The 19,069-nt window shown below is 45.7% G+C and overlaps 1 protein-coding gene across 2 annotated transcripts; it reads left to right on the plus strand.

Annotated features, from left to right (window-relative positions):
- The first annotated feature begins 8,081 nt into the window (after positions 1-8,081).
- SKIDA1 (SKI/DACH domain containing 1) lies at positions 8,082-12,405 on the plus strand. 2 transcript variants are annotated; one of them, XM_032880854.1, is made up of 2 exons: positions 8,082-8,514; positions 9,416-12,405. In XM_032880854.1, exon 2 carries the CDS (start codon positions 9,529-9,531, stop codon positions 12,250-12,252), a length of 2,724 nt encoding a protein of 907 aa, XP_032736745.1. In that variant the 5' UTR covers positions 8,082-8,514; positions 9,416-9,528; the 3' UTR covers positions 12,253-12,405. The 2 variants fall into 2 exon arrangements, with proteins under 2 accessions (XP_032736745.1, XP_032736744.1); XM_032880853.1 differs by lacking the exon at positions 8,082-8,514 and adding an exon at positions 9,166-9,304 and having other exon boundaries at positions 9,419-12,405.
- The last annotated feature ends 6,664 nt before the right edge of the window (positions 12,406-19,069 follow it).

Here is a 19,069-nt window from a genome sequence, read left to right on the forward strand (position 1 = left end):
CTCCTCCTCCTCCTCCTCCTCCTCCTCCTCCTCCTCCTCCTCCACCTCCTCCAGACTACGACACCGCGGCGCTTCCTTCGGCGACTCCGGCTTTGGCTGCGGCCGCCTTCCCGCTATTTCGATGATATATATTTAAAATTTCCTCCTTTATTTCCAGAAGTGGTCGAAATGTCTCACTTACACCTGAACTTTAACATGCTATTTCCCTCCGGAAAATATTCCTCAGGAAATCCAAAATCTAAAAGGAAATACAGCAAATTCAATAAAACCCTTTAACTCTAAATGCATTTCGTATTTTTGTTCAATTTTAACGTATTTATGTCGTCCAAACTGGCAAAAGAACTCTTCCCTCTCTTTTTATTTCCTCCTTTAAATATTGTTATTTTTAAACTCTCCATCAAATGCGTTTTGACGAGAGGGCAGAGAATATGTCCGGCAGCACGCAGCAAATCAGAGGTTTTATCTTCCGCCTCCTGGGACGGAAAAAGAGTGGAACGTGGACGAGGGAGCTTCTAGGGAAGAAAAGCAACACAATTCGCTGGGGACGAAGCCGGGCCAGGCGGGGGGGGGGGGGGGCGGGGGGCTCGGGCTTTGAGCTGAGTAGCCGGCCAGGGGAAGAGTGGAGGTTTTAAATAGCGGAGGCCGGGAGGGCGGTGGGCCCGCGCATGACGGTACTTTATGAGAAAGGATAGGGCAGCGGATGAGATTACTTTGCTTTCTCAACCCCCCCCCAAAAAAAAATAAAGTTAGAGGGAGGCGGAGAAAACAGCCATCCTTATTTCCTCCCCACGTTTCCGCGGAAGGACCGGGCTGCGGCGGGCAGGGAGAGGGCGCGGGACAGGCGGACCAATAGCAGTCAACAGGTCCAGGCCGCAGCAGGGCAACGGGGCCGGACCGCCCGGCCCCCCTCCCCTCGGGTCTCCTCCCCATCTTCCCCTTCCCTCCCCTCCCCCGCAGGCCCGGCCCGGCAGGGGAGGCCGGGCTCTGCACTCCCCGCCCCAAGCGGCCTCACTGCGGCCGAGCGGCCGGCGCTCTCGGGGTGGGGGTGGGGCGGGGGTTCCCAGCCGGAGAATCCTCCCCCGGGGCTGGCGGCAGGGGGGGTGGGGGGGGGAGACGGGGGGGAGGGGATGGAAATCGGGGAATGGAGGATTAGGAAGGACTCGAGCTCGGCACGAGCGCGGCTCGCGCGAGGGATCCTGGGTAAAAAGTGGCCGCGCGGCACCGGGAGAGCGCGGAGAGGAGCCGGGGTCAGAGGTCAGGGCCCTGGAGCCCCGCGAGCAGAGCCCCCCACGTGAACGCAGAGAGCAGGAGGAACCTTTTTGTTTTCGACCGCGCCAGCATGCTTCCCTGTTGACCGAGCTGCTTTTCCCGGGCCGCTGGAGAGAGTAGCTCCATCCCGGATCTCCTAACCCCACCCCCCCTTCCACCACCAACACACTATCCAACTCTACCCTTCCTCTCAACTCACTTCCCAGCCCCCCGTACCGGGCTTGCAATAACGCAGTAAATTTGCTTTAACAACAAGTGGGGGTGGCTGCATTTACTCCTCCCTCTCCTCCCTCCTCCCCCTCCTCTTGCTGCGGCTCTTGACACTACTACAAACCAGGACTATAAACATAAACATGTGTCACTGTAACTGGGCAGGTAATATACGGATTTGGGGTGGGCTGGAGGGGGGCTTGGTCGCCGCTTGGGGGGCAGTAAAAAAATGTGTGTTTCACGTGCTCGACCGCTTTGGGGGCTCCCCCCACACACCAATCCATTTATATAATGCCGTCGGCACTCGGTCACTTACTCATTCAACCACAGAGACCCACAAAGGCAGACTTGCCGATAACCACCGTACCCCCAAAGCAAATACATTTAAATACGAATCTCTCGCCTTTCCGGGCCACCGCTGCCACTTCTATTAGCAAACAGTAGCGTCAATACTTGAATCCCCTTTCCTTTTTACAAATTCTTTTCCACATAGCAATAGAGAACATTTTTTCGAGCAGAACAGTACACCACCCCCTTGCCATGGACAGTACCTAAAGATTTTGTACGCAGATCCTTTCAAAGAGCAAGAAAGGCTATTTAAATAACCGAGTTCGAAATCTGTAATGTAAAGGTTATTTCCTGGGCTTTGCCTTACATGCATTTAGCAACTTCTGCTGTAAGTTACTGCTACTGGCGCTGTGGAGATTCGCCACAGCAAGCCTTTCTTATTATTATTTAGTCTATATTTACACTGCCGCTCAACTTTTTTTCTCATCCTTAGTTCAACAAGCCTAGCAACAACTACCTAAGGTAGAGTAAGGCGAATCCCCTCGCAAGCTAAAAAGCTTGGAACCGAGGAAGATACAGAAAATGTTCAGATGGAGAAGTGGTTCCCTTTGTTCTTTCATTGTTTCTCTACGAACTGGTGGATACAAGGACAAACACTTACCTTCTCTTCTTTTTGCTCCAAAAACCAGGCGTTCCCATCAGCCTTAAAATATACAATCCACCTTGAAAGTAACTACGAATGTCGGGAGAGTTTGTATTCCATTCTTTTTCGCTCTCTGCCCTCTTTTAGCGTAGGATTAAGTTGCCGAGCACGTTGCTGCAAGCTGTAGCCCCCCGCCTTAGTGAATCGGTCACGTTTAGGACCCTCTAGGTCCATCCTAATTCTGCCAGTAGAATTGAGGGTATTGGAGCTCTAAACTTTCAAAAGGAAAGGGGCCTGCAACTACCCAGAAAACTTAAGGATACCCTGAAATTTTTTACCGCTGTATTTTTGTACCACATCACCAAACAGGATTTGCCAGGAAATATTAGATATTTCTTGGAGTAAAGTTTTTTCTGTTTGTTTTGTTTTGTTTTGTTTTTGGGGTTTTTTGTGGGTTTTTTTTGTTTTTTTTTTTTTTTTTTAGTTTATGCTTAGCAACATGATGGAGTTAAAAGGCAGATCTGTAAGGGCATTTATTGAACCAGTACGTTTTCCACGATGTTTGTTATGTCCTGTGTTTTTCAAAAACACAAACAAAACACACCACTGGAACTGAAAAAGGAAGGAAATAGAAGTTTGAATTATAACGTTGTGGAATGACATAAAGAGAGACGTTTATTTGAAATTTGTTACTGTCAAAATTGGCCTCAAAAGCGAAAAGTAAGCTTTTCAAAGTTGAAAGACTTTTCATTCTATGATTCCAAAATTTAAAAACAAAAACAAAAACAACTTTTCCGGTTAGGGGGTGATATTTGTCGGTGTTTCGTGCCCAGCCCAGTGGGCATTGCTGCCCAAACCTTGTTTAAATCTGATTATGATGTGATTTGTTGAAGTCATGAATATGAAATGATCCTTGTGTATCTATAAATGCGAACTTGGGATTTTTTGATCTCCCGCTTTTTTTGTGTGCGCCCAGTAGCTGCCGCAGTGGAAGACAGTGATTGGCTCCAGTGCTCCTAGAAGGATTTGGGCTGAAGCCAGGGGAACAGAACCAGAGGATTCCCTTTCCAGAGACCATCAGGCCCCACATGTCTTATGTTTCCCTTCTCCCCTCATGGGTGCTGAGACTTTCTGTCTGGCTTCAGCAGCCTATAGGTAGGCCTCAACACTCGGTATCATCACTTCAGTTTCTATACATTTGACCCTTGCGGAAAATAAACAAAAATTTGGGCCCCACAAATACATTGGAGGTCTTGATATTTGTGTATTATTTAATATATCAACGTTGAACTCTACTTTCTCAGGTTTGTTTTTTTTTTTCTACATTCAGGATCAATTGTGAGAAGCCCTGGTGTCTCATAGGAAAATATTGCAACAAAACAAGATAATTGGGGGGAAAGGCTGTTGCAGTAGGAAAAGTGGCTTTTCGTTGATAGCGTTTAATTGGAAATAAAAGATTCTTTAGCTGTAAACATTCTTTATTTATTCAGCACACATAAGCAGGCATTGTTTTATCACCATCATAATTATGGTGTCCTTTAAACTGGCTGATAGCAGGAAAGATAAGAGAATGTGCCTCTAGATTCAGATCAGTTTTCACTCCTCTCTTTCTTTCCCTTCCTCCCTCCCTCCCGTCTCTCTATACACTTCCCCCCACCCCCATTCCTTCCTTGGTCACTAGGGTCCCCCACAGCCCTTGAGATGAGGAGTGCAGGAAGATTGTGGCCTAACCATTTCTTACATCATAAAAGAGATTTGTACCACACTCTAATTTAATGCAATGTATAACCTTCTTGTCTCCTGTGTTTACAACTGCTTTTTAGCTTGCAATATATGTTATCTAAAGAGTTGTCTATTGCTCACCTGTATAAAATCTTGTCCACTAGGTTTTGTTGCTTTACCTTTGTCTGATTTAGAAAGTACACTCTTAGGGCTTTTTCAGAACAAAGCCTCACAAAAACCCCTTTACCTCCAAGGATTTGCAAATTTATAAAGCCTGCATTGAATTCAAGATGGGTCAAGGGGCAAAAAAAGGGTAGAAGGTCACTGCATTTTGATTATGGGTCAGTAGACAACATGGCATATACTCTGTGTCCCAAACTTCTGTTAAAAACAGGATTTTAAAATGCTTCAGAACAGAAGGATGGGCCCTTTTGGAGACTTGCCTTGATTTGTTTGGATGAGACAAAAAGAAAAAAATTAAACAAAATATACTAATTGTAATTTAAGCTGTTCCTTAATTTAGCATTCCCTCCTCCATTCTCATTTCCCCTCCCAAAAAGCAGAGAACATGTGAAATTAGATAAATTTAGGTGAGGAACTGTTGATTATCACAAGATTTTATTGTCCTATATCCTAAATTAATTCAGCCGTGTGAGACTTTATATTATTATTTTAGATTGTGTTATATGTAAGTGTTATAATTACTTTTGGCTAACAGTACAAGGGGCTTCTTTTATTCTTCTAACCAGTATACTTACATTGTTGAGGCCTTTGTGATGTCCCTTAGTCTTTTCTCTCTGAATTCTCTTTGAACAAAATGTGCCCAGCAATCAGTAAAACAAATGTATATGGTGAAGAGTTAGGTGGTGGTGATGGTGATGTGGGGAGATGATCCTCATTTAAATTATATGTGTATGGGTGAACGCTTGGAAGGAAAAGGATTATTTTAATGCTCTTCAATACTTTAATTATATGACAGTTGTAGTGTAGAAATGCAAAAGTACTCTTAGGTTTTCCTTCAGGTTTTCAAAAGAACTTTCCCCATTAGTAAACTACTCCTGCAAATTGCTACTGCATTTCCCAGCTAACCATTTAAAAGACTGTAAATGCCGTGTGCATTACTTTGCTCCAGAGGAAAGAGGTCAGACTGAATTGCAATGGTATTTAAACATAAAATACAGAGAAAATAAATCAAAATAGAACATCCAAAGATAAATTTAGCACATTGATACAGGATAAGTAAAGACAAATATGTTCATACCTTCATAGCCCATCACTTTAAAAACTGAAAGTACTGATTTTTTTACAAGAAAAACAGAAGTAAGTGGACATTAAGAATATACTTCTATCTGTATTTGCCACAGTGGATTTTCCTATAGCAAGCAGCTTTGTTTCCGAAGCTAAAATACTTATGATAGTGAGTAGATTGTGCATTCCTCACTGAGTAAATAATTACATGCAATTAACAAACTCAATGCTTATCATATATATGCCTAAATTCTCAATAAGTAATTCTCTATACTCTCAGAGACAGATATACACATAAATGTTAATTTGGGCATATCTGCCCACATATGTATACACATTTGAGAAACATAGAAGTTGATATATCTTGTCTTAAAAAAGAATTTGAATAAAGTCCATCATCTGAATTGGGTTCATCTTTGATTGTTGAGGCAGCTGACATGGTCAACAAATTTATCAAAGAAACCCCCTGGCTTTTGAAGAATAGTACTTTATACATCTGGATCTGCACATCCAGGCAAAGTAAGTAAATTATTGCATAACTTTAAGCATAATTGATAACAGACACCTTTAATTTTTCATCCCCATTCTTTTGGCCAGCTTTCACATTAATAATCTAAGCCATAAATGTTGGTAGCTATTGATCGAAATCCCCTGTGTGCATGCAAATCCATCTTAAAGTCCCCTGCCTTTCATGTGTGAGCGCTCAGGGGCCTCTGCTAGATCTTTTTATCGGGATCGACCCCCAATGTGCCTGGAGAAGACCCCGGATATGCAACGTGTGCTGATGGCCACAAGAAAGCTGTCTGTCACATTCTGTGTGTGTGTATGTGTGTGCATGCGTGCGAATGCGCTCACTCACGCCTTTACACATACACACACACACACAATAATGGGGAAGTTAAAGGAACAAAAGAATGTATTAGACAAGAAGAAAGATATGTAATAAGAGTATTAAAAATGTGTAAGTGTAAAGGTGTCTGAGTGTACATGTAAAGATACTTGCATAAATTGTATATATAGACACATTTCCCAAGTCCTCTGGTCTTTATTTTTCTCTATTTGACCCAATAGATAGGACCTTCAATTAAAAAAAAAAAATACATAATATTCTACTGGTTTTAAGAACCACCTATGTTTCCAGTATTTTAAAGGTGGAAAGAGAGGAAGGAAGAGCAAAAAAGGGTAATTTTGAAAAGGTTACTAAATCATGTTGCCATGTGGAGGAGTAGGAGTGTGTGAGTGTGAGTGTGTGTGTGTGTGTGTGTGTGTAAATCTAAGTAGGAATGGAGAACAACTAGAACTACCTGGCCAAAAAAAAAAAAAAAAAAGAAAAGAAAAGAAAGAAAGAAAGAAAAGAAAAGAAGAAGGAAAAAAAAGGACGTTCTAGCCAACCTTTTGTAATGTCTTCTCAAAGGCTTTTTCTGAGTTTACTGTTTCTTGGCTGTTGGACTCTTTGGTCGAAATCTCAAAGCTGGAGGAGGGGAATTGGACGGGGGTGGGGTGGGAGGAAGAGAGCTTCAGTATATAAGTGCATCAGGAGGAATTTTAAAACGACATTATTGTCGCTGGCAGTGGAAGACTCTGGTCATTCTACTTTAAAAAACAAACAGCAGCATCTGCTTTTTCTGGAAACTTTGCTTTCTGCTTAAACCTTTTGCATTTTGCCTCCTGTGAAAGTGAAAGAGAAAAAAACGCGGTGTGATAGATCCAGATGCAAAAGAAAGCCAACTCGGTGGATGGTATTAGCTGTGACGAGGCATTGTTCATTGCTGCCTCTCGGTTACGTTTAAAGCCTGAAATATCACGAGATCCATTCAATGATCCTTCTCTCATTCAAGGGACAAAAATGTAATTTGCTGTAGCTCTGATTTCTTGGATGGAAATGCTAGCCTTAGATTTCAAAGGCAAGAACGAGACATCGTGGTTTGTACACACATTGATTAAGTTGAAGAGCGGCGATTACATCTGTGCTGAGTGCAACAGTAGTCCAGGGCTGACTTTTCAAATCCCAACCTCTGAGTTACAGACTCTCTTAAATAGACTTCCTTAATTTCCGGATGCACTTCTTGAAATTCCCAATTCTCTTCAAAATTCCTGGGAAATTACTAGGGAGATGAGGGTGGGGGTGGGGAACTATGGCTGAGATTTCATGCAAACTACCTTTTTGTATGTCTGATTCCTCTGTTTTTATCTTTTTTTTTTTTTTTCTTTTGAGACATACCTGCTTGTGCTAGCCAGACCAGAGCAGGGGAAACTGGAACTTTTGAATGGGAAGGAAGAAATTATTGTACAATTCTTTTCTTGCAGGCTCAGAAATATCCGTTTATTCTTTTAACCACACGGATGTGTCTATTTTTGGAGGAACAAGGAAATATATAAATGCCTGGGTTGCATTTATGCTGTAGTTGCAAACACTGAACTGTTAAGAAGATTTTGCCAAATTTTGCAAAGGAGCCAACAAGCCACCTTGGGATCCTGGTAATGCAGCTGGGAAGACCATTGCTCTCATTTGGCAATATTTTGGATATCCTTGGAAATGACACCAAAATATGCTTTAACTTGACTAAGAAGAGGTTAAACAACATTGATATTCATCCAAAGTGATTTTTTTCTAAAGCAGATGCTTGGCTTTCATGGAAAAAATGAGAGTTGTGGAAGATTCATTTAAACTACCAACCGAAAGCATCATAGACCACTGAAATAGTCTGAGTCGTACATCAGCACTTTCTTTTCATCGTTATTACGTAAAACCTCTGGAAGCACCTTGGGCGTTTTACATTTTCTTTTCTTTGCTGGGGAAACAATCTGTTCCATGGAATTCTGACCTGTCGTGAACAGGACCCTGGCAAAGACTGTGCTGGGGACTCTAGGACGATCCCGCCTCCAATCCAGCCTGGTTAATTGTGAAAAGTGTACACATTTCTGGCTTATCTATGCTTTGTTATGGGTCTGACGTGAAACTACCTCCTCCCCACCCCACCCCCCAGCAGAGAACCAAAATCCAGTTGAATTGTTACAGTGTTTCGGAGCTGGAGCCTTGAACTGCTTCCTTGGTCAAATAACTTTGTTTCTGGTCGTAAAAGGCATTTCAAGGGAAAAAAAAAAAAAAAGGAAAATCGAGAGAAATCCAAAACGTAAGTCTACTGGGGTGGTTCACTGCGCGGGTTTAACTTTGGAGCTCCCAGCCGGTCTCCTTCTCCACTCCCATAAGGGAAATACCAGGCTATTCTGCACATTTTCGCTTAAGCTCCATTTTCCAAAGGAAAAGGGGGTGGGGTATGTCTATTTCGGCTTGATAATGTTTTTAAAATGCTTTTCTTTGAAATGATAATAGCTGCAGCGGTAAAATGCAAATAAAGAAAAAATAGGCAATATTCCTTTAAAGGCGAGTATACTGGGATTTTTTTTTTTTTTTTTTTTTTTTTTAAGCGTACACACACTGGTTCAGATGAAGTCTGTGAGTCAGGCTGTTTCTGAGCTCCGATAGTTTAATGGAAAGATTTATATACCGACTGTATTATTTACTTTGGGAGGGGAGGTGGCAGTATAAGGGTATGCTAATTAGTGGGAGATTTTGGGGGGAAGGGGTGGAATATCAATTTTTATTGCATCACCTGTCAGGAGTGTCCAATCAGCGCTGGCTTTAGGGGAATTAATTGATGAAGGTGTCTCCGGACGAGCTCACTTCACTCTGTCATTTTATTTGTAGCTAAAGCAGCGGCGGGAATAGCAGCTGCATTTCTTTTCTCTTTCTCCCTTCACATTCCATTATCATAGTGCTCCAATGGAGAAGGAAGGAATAGAGGGGCCCAGGTACTGATCTGCATCGGGGACTTAGACCAATACACTGGCAGATCAGAAACCGGATGGTTTTTTCCCTCTTTTTAAAAAAATACGAAAACCAAAAAAAAAAGCAAGAATCAAGTCAGTGTAATTTCATGTTTTGTTTTGTTTTTGTTTTTGTTTTTTCCAATAATTTCGCCTAGAGTTTGGCACTCCCTTCGCCGGGAATAACAGTCTTTGTTATTTTATTAGCAGGATGCCTTGAGACACACGCAGCATCTGGTGGAGGATTAACATACATACATGTGTATGTATGCGTCACGTATATATTTACTGCAAATGGTGGGGATCATTTAGTGCCCGAGATGGGAGACCTGAAGTCAGGTTTTGAAGAGGTGGATGGCGTGAGGCTCGGCTACCTCATCATTAAAGGAAAGCAAATGTTTGCCCTCTCCCAAGTCTTCACGGATCTGCTGAAAAACATCCCGAGGACGACCGTGCACAAGCGCATGGATCATTTGAAAGTGAAAAAGCACCACTGCGATCTGGAGGAGTTGCGGAAACTCAAGGCAATCAACAGCATCGCCTTCCACGCCGCCAAATGCACGCTCATCTCTCGGGAAGACGTGGAAGCGCTCTACACCTCCTGCAAAACCGAGCGCGTCCTCAAGACCAAGCGCAGGAGGGTCGGCCGGGCCCTGGCCACAAAGGCGCCGCCACCAGAGCGCGCCGCCGCCGCCGCCAGCCCCCGCCCGGGTTTTTGGAAGGACAAGCACCAACTTTGGCGGGGCCTGAGCGGAGCCGCGCGGCCCCTGCCAATCAGCGCGCAGTCCCCGCGCCCGGGCGCCGCCGCCGCGCGCCCGGCCGCCCATCTACCTCAGATTTTTAGCAAATACCCGGCCTCACACTATCCGGAAATCGTGCGTTCGCCTTGCAAACCCCCTCTAAACTATGAAACTGCCCCGCTCCAGGGAAACTACGTTGCTTTCCACTCGGACCCTACTTATTTTCGGAGCCTGCTGTGCAGCAAGCACCCGGCTGCCGCCGCCGCTGCCGCCGCCGCTGCCGCCGCCGCCGCCGCCGCCGCCGCCTACTACCAGGCGTCGGCGGCCGGGCCCGAGCCCAAGGCGGCGGCGGGCGCGGGAGGCCCGGTGAGCCTGACCTACCGGTGCAAGCGCAAGCGCGGGGGCGCCAAGGACTGCCTGCTCGCGCCCCACGCCGGCACCCGCCGCCTGCTCCTGCTGCCCAGGTCCTACAAAGCCAAGGCGGCGGCGGCGGCGGCGGCAGCGGCGGCGGCGGCGGCCGCCGGGGCCACTTGCCTGGAGAGGTTTCATCTGGTTAACGGCTTCTGCACGCCTCCCCACCACCACCACCACCACCACCATCACCACCACCACCACCACCACCGGGCCCAGCAGCCGCCGCCGAACCACCACCCCCCACATCACCACCGGCCTCAGCCCCATCTCGGCAGCTTTCCCGAGAGCTGTAGCAGCGACTCGGAGTCCAGCTCCTACTCGGACCATGCAGCCAACGACTCAGATTTTGGCTCCAGTTTGTCCAGCTCCAGCAACTCGGTGTCCTCGGAGGAGGAGGAGGAGGGAGAAGAGGAAGAGGAGGAGGAAGAGGAGGAGGAAGAGGAGGAGGAGGGGGGCAGTGGGGCCTCGGATTCCAGCGAAGTCAGCTCGGAGGAGGAGGACTCGTCCACGGAGTCGGACTCCAGCTCCGGCTCCAGCCAAGTGTCCGTGCAGAGTATCCGTTTCAGACGCACCAGCTTCTGCAAGCCTCCCAGCGTGCAGGCGCAGGCCAACTTCTTGTACCATCTGGCCTCCGCCGCCGCTGCAACCAAACCCGCTGCTTTCGAGGATGCCGGCAGACTTCCCGACCTCAAGAGTAGTGTCAAAGCGGAGTCGCCGGAGGAGTGGAATCTGCAGAGCTGGGTCCCCAAAGCGTCTCCGGTGTACTGCCCCGCCAGCCTGGGGAGTTGTTTCACAGAGATAAGGAACGATAGGGTATCTGAGATTACATTCCCACACTCTGAAATTTCCAGTACTGTAAAGAGAACTGACCTGACAATTAACTGCCTGGCGGAGGGGGCCTCTTCACCTAGCCCAAAGACAAACAATACATTTCCACAACAAAGAATACTCCGAGAGGCGAGGAAATGCCTACAAGCAAGTCCTACTACACACTGTGCAGATAACAACACAATAGCTGCTAGGTTTTTAAATAATGATTCTTCGCGAGCAGCGGCAAATTCAGAAAAAGATTCCAAAATCCCTCATTGTGCTGAATTTGCTACGGATTTGTCCTCTTCACACACTGATTCTGAGGTGGATGCAGCAGCAGCAACTAAAACTGAGACTCCCTGCACTAACACAGGAGACAAGACCTTGCCATTTCTGCACAATATTAAAATCAAAGTAGAAGACAGTAGTGCTAATGAAGACTATGAACCTGACCTTATTACAAATAAGCTTAAGTGCGAGTGCAATGATACAAAGGGTGAGTTTTACAGTGTGACTGAAAGTAAGGAGGAGGACGCCTTGTTCACCACAGCCAAGGAAGAAGGTTTTGCATGCCCTGAAAAAGAAACTCCTTCCTTAAACCCACTGGCTCAGAGTCAGGGCCTTTCATGCACTTTAGGTTCTCCAAAACCTGAGGATGGGGAATATAAATTTGGTGCCAGGGTGAGAAAAAATTACCGGACACTAGTACTGGGAAAGCGACCTGTACTTCAGACACCTCCAGTCAAACCAAATTTGAAATCAGCTAGAAGTCCTCGTCCTACAGGTAAAACTGAGACACATGAAGGAACACTGGATGATTTTACAGTTATAAACAGACGCAAAAAGGTAGCCAGCAATGTAGCATCAGCAGTGAAAAGGCCATTTAATTTCATGGCAAATTTTCCTTGTCCACCATCACTCATTATTGGGAAGGATGGGGATTTGTGGCCGGCGTATTCCTTAAACACTACTAAGGATTCCCAACCTCCTCACAAGGCCCATCCTATATGGAAATGGCAGCTGGGCGGTTCTGCAATACCTCTTCCACCTAGTCACAAATTCAGGAAATTTAATTCATAAAAGTGTTTTGGAAGATATTTTCTTGAACCCTATTACCTTCCTTTTGTTGTAAACTGCACAGGATGGTTTGTACAAGTCCATTAATGTGTTACACCCCTTTTGGAGCCCTGGTTTATCGCATTTTGAAGACAGAAATCGGATTACTTTTTTCCCATTGCGGGTTTTTTTTTTTTTTTTTTGGAGTAGGGTGGGGGCGGGGTGGGAGAAGGGTTGGTTTACATTCCACAGACTACTTCAGGCTAAAGACTCAAGTAAAACTCAGTTATTAAGGTAGAGCTGGAACACTTTACTGTTTCAATGCTAATAATGCACCCGGTACCTCAATTCAACTGCTACAAATAAATGTCAAAAGGTTGAATAATAAATATTACAATGAGCCATTAAGTTTATGCACTAGATTTCAGACCTGAAAGTGTAACTGTTAATTCAGTGAAAGTTTGTTAGGTTACTTGGTTATACAGTGAGGTAGAAAGAAGTTTCTATGAGCCCAAAATGTTCTTTTCTGGAGCTCTTGTTTGTGGGGTATCTTTTCCTCCCCTCATTCCTTCTCCAAGAGTAGTTGCACTTAATTTCCTTCCTTCCTTCCTTCCTTCCTTCCTTCCTTCTTTCCTTCCTTCCTTCCTTCCTTCCTTCCTTTTTTTGAGCGGAAAGATTGGGGAGTCCTCCTTGAATGCTGGTAAAAGCTGCCTCAGATACACTGAGCAAAATAAATATGAAATTGCTTTTTTTTTTTTCCTTTGGCAAAGGGTGTGATTTTACTTTTACAACTCCTCCTTGCAACTGGAAAAGTCCTTTTTGTGTTCTCACCCAGAGGTTTTAAATAAGTTGACTCTTACTATTATCCTGCTTGCCTTGTGGTCTGACTCCTCAAGTTTGACTCCTCAAACTTGCAAAACAATTAAAGTAGTTCTCTTAATAGCAGGATATTTTATGGTCTGACTCTTCATAGTGACAAAGCAGTAAATACAACCAAGAAAAGTAAAATGGGTCAGAGTTGTAGAAATATCCCAAATGAAAAATTGCAGTTCTTTCAGGGCTCTTTGGTACCAGAACTCAGGCACTAGGATCTTATTATCTTTTACTTTTTCTGCATCTCTCTAAACTTCTGTTTTTAGACCATCCTGTGAATAAAGCAGGAGAGTTTCTACTGCAAGTGACAATCAGAGGTGACTATCTATATTTGCACTTAAAATCAAAGTAGTTCAACATGCAAATGGCTAGGGTCTAGCCCCTGGTAAGGGCCATGCTGGTGTACTATGTTGTGATGATGGAAGCAGTAAATCAAAATTATGGAAATTTGCACTGTTGAAAAGCATGCTTTAGCTTTATTTTCAATTAAAAACACTGTTTAAAATTCCTGGTTCCATACATTTCTACTTATTCCAGATTGAAGAACGGTTAACAGGAATGAATGGTTTTGTTGACACTTTCATTTGTAATGTTTTTGCCTGAAAGAAATGCATTTATTGGGTGTAGTGTTTTGTTGTAATACCAAGTGATGTGGCCAGTCAGGTTCCATGCAAAACACTGGATTTCTTTCTAAATAACAACAAAACTTTATAAACTTGTTACAAATCAAGTGCAAAAAGTTTCAGGTTTAAGGCAGTGAAGCAGAGATCAATTGCTATTTTAATGAAAGTTAAATCTGATCATTTTTGGTCCATCTCCCTTAGTCTGTCCAATTAATTATGTATTTCAGATCTTTGCCATGTTAAACCCAAGAAGTTGCATCTATAGATCATAAGTCATACAACAAAACAAAACATCAATGAGATGTTTACTGTGTGAATTTAGTCACTATTATTCATGGAAATTCAGTCTTTTTTTTTTTCTTTTCTGCCCTTAACCTTCTAATTCCTACTCCCTTTGAAAATTTTATTTTGTCTATAAACGTTTCAGATAGATCTGGATGGTCTCAGCTCTAATTGCTGTGTATGCTCTGTGGTTTTACTCTTACTCTAAAGGACAGAGGCTGAGAATACCTGCGTCCAAATACATTTGGATGGAGTAAACAGATGCTTTGAACTGCCTCCCTTCCTTTCCTTCTTGAATGTTACCAGATGTAGGTTCACTGGATCCTTTTTTATTGGGATGATAGATATAGTCAAAGCAAAAATTGGGGGATGTTATCCTTGAATTCATGTTTGTGTATAATTCCAAAGACCAGTACAAGTTACAGTTAAAGCCCCCAGAAAGCTGAACAATTGGCTTCTCAGTCTGGGTTCTTTCCTCTTTGGAAGGCCATCCAGAATTTGGGTGCAGTGATTTGTCCTGCAAAATCAATCTGTAAAAAAGTGTGACATGCACACACTGGCAGTCTGTAATTTCTGTTCTTTAATTACTGCTAAGTCAAGAGAGTTCAAAGTATGATGACTACTACATTTAGGCTAGTACTTTTCTTGCTGGCTATGGAATCACTGTTCCTCTATTATAAATTGAGAATATATTTGAAGCCTACAGATCTTGGGTGTGGGAGGACTGCTAGATGGAATAAGCACAATTTAAAACAAATATACCCTATGGAATTTCTGACATAAAATATCGGCTTCTAGCTTTGACACTTGGTCTCCAGCCCTCAGAGAATCAATAGTTTCAGTTTATAGGAGCTGGAGAATGAGCAGCATGGAGGCCGAGGCATTCCAGAGTGATACCATCAAAAGGAAAGAAATTAAATAGTCAACACAAATTTCACCCCACAGTACTACAACAAGCCAGCCAACCACAGCAAAACTTGAGTTGTGGCTTCTGTTAGGAGAGTGTACCAAATAGTATTCAGTAACTTACAAACACAAGGTATTCTTTCAATTTCTGGTAGTCCCTTAGCTGTTTTCCCATTCTGCTGAGGGAATTATTCTCAGTACAGTTTATTTCATTTTGGTTGTTTTATGATTAATGACAACATCCAGATTTTTCTAAGATGCTATAAATGTCCCATTTGTTGAAAAAGTTAAGCCCTATTGAGAGAAAAACAAAGTTACCTCATTGATAGATTGCATTTTTACATTGAAATGTTTTCAGGTGATTGAATTTTTTTTTTTTTTTAAAGGCACTACATGTTTCCAGAGTCACTTAGTCCTATGTCTAAAGCTCAACACTCACAAACAGAAGAAAAATACAGGAAAGGGCTCCTTCTCTGACTTTTTGGGGGAAACAAGCTTATTTTGGTCTCCTGTAAAAATAGTTTCCTGATAAGACTCTGAAATGAAGATTTAATTATTTTTTTAAAGAGATGTGTGTCTTCTGTCTTCCATAGTCAGGTTATCTGCCTTCTTAGAAAACGCAGCTTGCTCTTTTTTCAACTATTTACTTTTTAAAGTGGGTGTTCTTTTCTACTGGCTTACTTGATTACAGTGCAGTAATCTCAATAATGGTTGTTTATTTTAAAATCAACAACAAGGAGCCACCACTAAACAGCAATAACACAAACTAGATGGGCTGGTGTGGGGGGTTTTATCTTATCTGTGTCTGGGTGACTTTCAATGGTCTAGAAATTTTTCGAAGTTCCGGTCACAAGAATTGGAAGTTTCTGCTTGATATGAGAATGATAGTTTTGTTTGAATGCAGGAAAAGCTATAGACTAATTGCTAAAAGCATTTTTTTTCTTTCAGAGAAAACAAAAAAAAAAAATCCTCCATAGTAAAAAGCAAAAACAAAACCCTCACATTTAAAAAAATAAAGCATTCCTATCTACAAAAGATAGAAAATGTGGTGAGTTTTGCTTCACCTTGAAAATAACTTCCTGATGATAAAGGATGTGAAATGGGAGTTTCCTAGAGCCAAACTAGGGAGAAAAAAATTAAAGGCTCCCCATCAACTGACCTCAGGAAATTGACAAGGAGGAACAAGGCATCCACCTTAGGGAGTCCCCCTGGTCACCCAGGTCTTCCCCAGGACTTTCCCCTTCCCTCGAAGAAAGAACTATTTTTAATGCTAGCTTTGGTTTTGGTTTGCTCCCTAGGCCAAAGGGCATTTTTGCAAAGTAGCCTGGGGGGTAGGGACATAGGGCAGATGCAGGAGGTTGGGGGAGGGCTGCATTTTACCTGTTTGGCAGGCCCTCTTTTGAAAAAAAAAAAGAGGAGGGGGCTCAGCTATCATTCTTTGCCCATGCCCTAGGCCCCCGCTCTTCTCTCGCTCCTTTTCAAACTGTGGCGGCCTCACAAGCTCCTACTTTAAAAGGCCTGAGATGTTTTGCATGAAGCCCTCACAATAGGGGTTGAGGGAATTGACAGTTTCAAAAACAAGGCGTTCAGTCCTTTCCAGCTGCCGGGCCCGTTCTCTCGCACCAACTCCTCGTTCCTCTCTGCTGGTGGCGTCCTCCGGAGCGAGCTGCCTTTCCCCACCCCGCCAGCCTGCATTCCGGCCGGCCCCACCCCGCCCCCGGGCTGTGTTTGTAAACAGGGGTCAGTGTCCAGGGGCTGCTGGCGCGGGGCTTGGGACTGGCGGGCTGGGAGGGAAGGCAGGGAACCGCCGAGCCGGCGAAGGGCCCGCCCCGGGGAGGGGGGACGAAGAGGTTTTGGGGTCCCTTTCCCCCTCGTTTTCCACCTAGGTGCCAAACTCTGGCCGCCGTGATGACCCAGGGCAGCTCTTAGCTCTCTGGCCTGGGCCACCAGCACCAGAAAGATGTTTAAATGCCGCCATTTTGCATGGTGGCAAACAAATTTCTTTGTGACTTTCTTCCCCGCCCAGATATTGCTCTCCTCTGAATTTGTCACCTCCTGGCTCCCCGGGGCGTAAGAGTCCGTACCCCTGTGCGCACGGCCCCCAGCTCCTCTCCACGCAGCCTCATGTCCTAGTGGCCTCTAGGACAGGCCCCCCGGGAGCAGGGGCGACAGGGCGCGCGGCCGGTCCTCGGGGACTAGACCGCCTCCTCTCACTTTGCGTTCCTTTTGTGTGTTCTGAAGTCATCTCCCACCCCGGCACACGCACACACTGCCTAGCCATTTCCCACCTTCTCGCCCAGGCCTCATCTCTCTGTCCCGGGCAAATGGGGCCCAGCTTTTTTGCTTTGGGCGGAGGGCTGGCCAAGGTCTCCAAAATGCGTGTGTGAAACGCAAGTGGCAAAGAGATGAGGCTTCACACTGGGCCAGCCAGCATGGCTGTGAACGCCTTCTGGGAAGTGGCCCAAGACCTGCGGCCGGGAGTCTGGGGAGGGCTCGGGTGCGCAGGCGAGGGCCCTGCAGAACTCCCGACGAGGGGGAAAATGGGATGGGGGCAAGGCTTGCTTTCTTTGGCGCCGTGGTTCCTGTTCTTGGAACCTCCCAGCGCCTCTGAAAGTGGAATGATGACCTGGAAACGGGAAACGTGAGACAGTGACCTGGAAAACCACCCTTGGTTGGGGAGGTTGGAGTGCAGCAGTGCAAACAAAGCTGCTCCTAGAGGAAGAGGGGAAGCAGAGGTGCTCCGCAGATAGGTCACAGGAAAGTGCAACAAGCTTGTTTTCCCGGGTGTTTAAAATGCAGCCCCAGTTGTAAAGTGTGTGAAATTACGCACTGGTCTCTTAAAGAGTGCCTAATTTATAGTAAATAGCAAGGTCTTTGTAAATGGCTTTATTATGTTGTTTCTTGTTAATTGTTGAGAAAATCCCCATTGTTGAGTGTGAAAGGCTTTATGAGCTAACCTGGTCCTCGGCGCAATCAGAGGGCAGTAAATGGCCGCTCGGGCTCCGAGGCCCAGCGCGGAAGCGGACGCGGGCGGAGAGCGCCCGGGCGACCTCTGGAGATGGTGACTCGGCCTGGGAAGAAAGTGGCGAGGGTTTCCCGGCTTTAATTAATGAGAAGGCGTGTTTGGAACTCGCGGGCCCCCAAGAGCAGCTTGCTAAGTGGGACGAGGAGAATCGCGAGCGCCAGGGCGACCCAGGCGGCGAGGGCCGCGGGGAGGCGGAGCGGGGCCCGGCGCCCCTCTTCGGTCCCACAGCCTCGGCCACAGGCCGGTCTGCCGGGGCGCTGGCTCTCGCCGCGCTGGGGTGGAACAGGGTCTTGGGCATTGTCTCCAGTTCTGCAGCCGCATGGAGCGCGGGCTCAGGCCGGTTTGGCCAAGCCTGCCGAACGACCGAAGCGGCCGGGTCGGGGGACTGGAGGGGCTCCGGGCCGAGCAGCCCCCGAAGCGGAGCTCCAGCCCCCTGCCTGCGCCTGTCTTTTGTTTTAAAAGCTGTCTCTCTCCCTCTTTCTTCCCCATCTCTTTCTTCCTTTCTCTCTCACGCGCGATCTCTCTCTCTCTCTTTTTCCCTTTCTCTCTCTCTCTCTCTCACCTGAAATGGACTCAGAAGACTGGAGACATCGGAAGAAAGGCTTTTGGGGTGTGCGTGTGTGTGTGTATGTGTGTGTGTGTCAAGGAAAAGGATTTCTTCTTCAGTCTAGGATAAGATATTCTTATCTCCTTTTCCCATCTTCTCCAGTTCTCTTTCCAGTCAGTGGGGACCCAGGAAGGGTAAGGCAAAACCAGGCAGGCGCTGGGTTCGTTTGATTAACTTTGAGGCGAGGCCCCCGCCAGGTCCTGCAGGCCTGGAGAGGGCGGACGGAGAGCGCCTCCCCGGGCTCGGCCTCGCAGCCTTCCCAGGACTTAAGACCCGGTGGATCGGGGAAAAGCAGCAGCAGAGTCTCCGCAGTCTTTGAGCTGTGGCAGTGCAGCGAGAGGGAAGATAATTTCTTCGTGAGCCTACGTTGGGGGTGGGGGGAGGAGGAAGGGGGAAGCCTGGGTTAGGTGGACTGTACGTAAGGGTTTGGACATTAGCAAATGCAAATCACAAGGAAATGTTAATTCCGGTCAGAAAAACCTGTATCTTCCCCATCTTCCTGGCCTTCTAAGATGGCCCTCCGCT

The sequence above is a fragment of the Lontra canadensis genome, unplaced genomic scaffold, assembly GCF_010015895.1.
Source record: "Lontra canadensis isolate GAN:19392208 unplaced genomic scaffold, GSC_riverotter_1.0 scaffold72, whole genome shotgun sequence".
Lineage (NCBI taxonomy): Eukaryota > Metazoa > Chordata > Mammalia > Carnivora > Mustelidae > Lontra > Lontra canadensis.

Bases quoted from the DNA above. Each gene is read 5' to 3' on its own strand.
- SKIDA1 (XM_032880853.1), top strand. From the start codon at position 9,247: ATGGTTTTTTCCCTCTTTTTAAAAAAATACGAAAACCAAAAAAAAAAG. The intron at 9,305-9,418 runs GTCAGTGTAATT...TTTTATTAGCAG, and splicing joins AAAAAAAAAGCAAGAATCAA to GATGCCTTGAGACACACGCA.